The following is a 4401-nucleotide window of genomic DNA, read 5'->3' as shown; positions in this document are numbered from 1 at the left end:
TTCTTTGTACATGTTAGATAGTTGTAGTACAATACGGGTACATGAACGCTGTAATTCAACTCATTACAATTAGTCAACTGAATTGCAAACATATTGTTGTATAGGGCATTTATCAATAGGCACGATAATGATAGATAACCTTCAATAAATAGATAATAATGACAATTGATCAAATACATTCAAAAACAGTTTTTACAGTAAATGTTAAAGGTCCGTTTAACACGTACATATATCAACAGGGTACATATGTATTACTAGCCCTTTCTGTAAATGATTTATATATGTAACAACATAATTTGTGCAGCAACGTTTTATTGTCAGTTGTTAGTAATTCAATAAATTTGATTACATTAAGTCGATTTCTGTAATAAAATGGCATATACTGGGATCTTGATTCTGAATACATTCTACACTCTAAAACAAAGGGAAATTCATCTTTTAATGTGCTACAAATATGACATATTCTTTCGCCTATAGGAACGGGAGGTTTGGCCCATCTCCCACTTTCTATAACAATATAATGTAAGATAAATTGACCATTCAAGTATAATATACGATATAAAGACCTTTCCAATAAAACGGACGATGAATGGACATTTCCAATTTAACGTAAGAAACATTGACCTGCCAAGTATGATGTGCGATATAAAGAACTTTTGAGTAAAAATGGTCAGTGTATAGTCTTTTCAAGTAAAATGTACATGTACGTTGTAAGTGCCTTTGTTATGTAAGATATATTGACCTTTCCTGAATAGTGTACTTTATATGGACCTTTTCAGTAAATGGACGATTTAAAGACCATTTCAATATAATTAACGATTTAAAGACTATTCCAGTATAATAGACTTTATAAAGTCATTTATATCATAATTCATTATAAATAGACATTTCTATTAAAATGGAAAATATATATACATTTCCCGTATTACAGATGAGTAACAGCAAAAGCCTTTATAGTATAGGACCACTTACATTTAACCCATTTATGCCTAGTGGACTCTCCCATCCTTCTAAATTGGATCAATTTATTTCCAAAATAAGGGATGTCTAGTATATTTATCTCTATATTAAGAATATTTTTTACATAAATTCCTTTAAGCAAACAGCGCAGACCCAGATGAGACGCCGCATCATGTCTGTTTTCGAGACGCTATGCATAACTGGGTTAAACTGCTCGCACCGAATGTTTAAAAGGATTCACGTGCATGCACATTCATTTCAAACAATATACCATGCCATCTTTGATGTAAAATATTTAGTCTTCATACAAATAGGATCTTACAGATTATAAATTTGAAAAAAAACAACAACAGTAAATTGAAATTCTTTAAAGACAAACCGGCTAACTATGCCAAAATGTTGCGAAATCCCCTGATGTCTTATTGAATTATTTTAATACATTCGTGATCATTGAGACGAGGAAACTTACAAATTTCATCGTTTTCTAGGGACTTCCCCAAGTAAGTTTGCTTTAAAAAAAAGTTCAACGCACCGTTAATTTTAAACGTTAAATACGACGGTGGTTTAAATATGTATGTAAATCGTCAATATGACTGGATCTAGTCAGTTATAAATCTATTTTACAAACAAAATAGCTCAGTCAAAACCTTCAAAACTTCCGCGTTAGACAGGTCTGTGCTATTTTATCACCGAAAGGAGTACGCTGAAGTTGGAAAGGAATCTGTTGAGGTTAAACAGGTGATAACATCTGACATAGCAAGAGACTCTTCGGATTTTTGATAAATAAAGGTTAGGCTTGACTCTATATTTTAATTTTTAACGACGATGATTTAATTTTACATTTTAAGGGTTGCGTTATGTTTATGTTTTACTATAAGAAGCAAGTTTTACGGAATGCTAAATAATATTCTATATATGTGAGGGGATCATAAGTATGTGGGTTTGTTATTTACAAATGCGAGTTAAGCGTATCGCAATGTAACTGGTATTCGTTATCAACATATCATTTGTGTCTTGTTCTAAGAAAACTGGGCTAAATGCATGTGCGTAAAGTGTCGTCCCAGATTAGCCTGTGCAGTTCGCATAGGCTAAGCAGGGACGACACTTTCCGCTTTAATGGTATTTTTCGTTTAAAGGAAGTCCCTTTTTACCGAAAATCTAGTTTAAGCGGAAAGTGTCGTCCCTGATTAGCCTGTGCGGACTGCACATGTTAATCTGGGACGACACTTTACGCACATGCATTAAGCCCAGTTTTCTCAGAACACGACTCATGTTATCAAGCTGTTATCTGAGTGGGAAGTTGTGATTGTAAGTTACCTGATATTTTTATTTTAGCTGACCACAGTGGTGACATGCTGAGTTCTTTACCACAGTGGTGACATGCTGAGTTATTTTCATTATTTTGCAAAGATGGTTATCGCCATATCTTTCTTCACTTTCTATGTCGTCTCATGTGCTGCGCCAAGCGATCGGTTTTATGTGTATACATAGCTTTGTCTTTTAAGAATGTGGTATGGATTTTCGAATAAAAATATGTTTAATGATGCATTTCAGTTCGTCTTTTAAATTAACATATGACTATATGCTAGTGAATATTTTAGGGGTTTACGAAAGATGACAATTAAACTTAAATACATACATTTATGTTATTGAATTTATATAAAAACCAGATGTGTTGATGTTATCATATTATCAAAATTATATGCAAAAAAAGGAATGCGACTAAAATGTGTTAAAAAAATATATTTATTTTATTTTTATTTTATTTTTATTTTATAAAATGTGTTTACATTAATGAACTTCTGATGAAGGCTATGGCCGAAACATGTTGGGTACTTAAGACATTTTAATAAACAAAAGTGACGTGTTTGTACGATTTATTTAATTTTACTAAAATGTATACAAATCATTATTTGATTTTTGAAAGCTAGTTTATGTTCTTAATCACATTTGTTTACTTAGCAATAGATCGCCTTTTACAAGCATCAATTATATGATCACGTTTGTCTGTTGCTAAATATTCTTTATTTTTATTTTGTGTTATTCTTCAACTTAAAAAAATACGACTTATTATGCAAGCAAATATGAAAGAACCAAAAGTGTCATTCAAGTTATTTTTGTCTACGTTATAAAACTATACTTCAAAATGACCTATTTAATGTTTGAATATAGTTGATTTAACATGAAATAAACCTTCTTTTGTTTCAGGGTATTGGAAAATTGTTAAATCTGGCATGGAATGAGGAAGCACCGTGATTGGATTAACTGTATCATGTACAAACAATAAAACGAGTGCTATCTTACCGTATACACATAATATTGGTCGTGAATTAAATCAGCAAAGCAAAGGAAAGTGACGGTTTTTAACATCTATTACACTTGCACGGTTACGTAGATTATCGTAGGTTTCCACGTCTCAAGTGATATAGCCGACGCCGACATGTCGGGCGACAGTCTCTCACTAATGTCCGGCACGTCGGGACTCACCATCCGAGGACGAAACAATTTCTGCGAGGGCTGGGTGGAGCACAAGGAACACACGCATGTGAGCACAGTATAATAAAATATTGGGATGAGTATGTGTCCAAATGTTTAAAAAATAATAACAGGACATGTATTAAAGGGGCCTTTTCACAGATTTTGGCATTTTTTTAACTTATTCATTAAATGTTTTATATTGATAAATGTAAACATTGGATCGTAAAAGCTCCAGTAAAAATCAAGAATAAAATTTAAAAACGGAAAAGAACATTGCCCGGAGCAGGTTTCGAACCAGTGACCCCTGGAGTCCTGCCAGAGTCCTGAAGTAAAAACGCTTCAACCTACTTAGCTATTCCGCCAGCTACACATGATAAACGTATTTTATACCTTATATAAGCAATCTTCGTAGTTTCACAAAATTTAACGACAAAAACAGAACTCTCCAAATTATTCAATCGTTTCGCGTTGCAACGCTTTATAATTTTTAGGTTTTAAAATCGTCAAAAGATGCATATAATGGCTATATTAGAGCATGGTTAATGTTCAGTATTACTGTTTCCTCACAAATATCATAACCAAAACGAAAATTTGCGAATCTGAAACAACTTTTTTCAATTTTGTCAATTTACCAAAGCGTGAAAAGATCCCTAATAGTTAGTAATAATAAGTATAGTTCATGACGCGTTAATTAAATTAAGAAATAGTTAGTATAGTTAGTACGCGTTTGTATAGTTAATAAATAATAAGTATAGTTAAGGAAACGTCGGTTTAATTTATCACGTCATAGTACAACTTCGAAAATGTTATCTGAAAGTATGATTTTGCACGTGCAGTCGCGTTGATGAAGTGTAATTATACATGTAATTGAGCATGCGACAATATGCCTTAGTATACATTAGCACGTGCAAGTAAAACTCAGCATACATAATATAGCCAAGTATGTCAAGGCATATCTAAGAA

The 4401-nt window shown here is 32.5% G+C and overlaps 1 protein-coding gene across 15 annotated transcripts in view; it reads left to right on the top strand.

Moving 5' to 3' along the window:
• Positions 1–1342: 1342 nt before the first annotated feature.
• The window catches only part of LOC127876607 (uncharacterized), a 53062-nt gene continuing 50003 nt past the window's right edge, over positions 1343–4401 (top strand). For 3 of the 15 annotated variants that reach the window (XM_052421945.1, XM_052421952.1, XM_052421938.1), the window contains exons 1-2: positions 1511–1749; positions 3169–3505. In XM_052421945.1, the coding sequence (XP_052277905.1) occupies positions 3401–3505 (105 nt within the window). In that variant the 5' untranslated portion in view covers positions 1511–1749; positions 3169–3400. Of the gene's footprint in view, positions 1461–1503; positions 1750–1774; positions 1893–2234; positions 2269–2321; positions 2472–3168; positions 3506–4401 lie in introns of those variants that run through there. The other 12 variants (XM_052421944.1, XM_052421947.1, XM_052421946.1 and 9 more) reach the window with 10 other exon arrangements.

The sequence above is a fragment of the Dreissena polymorpha genome, chromosome 4, assembly GCF_020536995.1.
Source record: "Dreissena polymorpha isolate Duluth1 chromosome 4, UMN_Dpol_1.0, whole genome shotgun sequence".
NCBI classification, from domain to species: Eukaryota; Metazoa; Mollusca; class Bivalvia; order Myida; family Dreissenidae; genus Dreissena; species Dreissena polymorpha.
The sequence above is the reverse complement of the archived record's forward strand: the minus strand, read 5'-3'. Positions and strand labels throughout refer to the sequence as shown.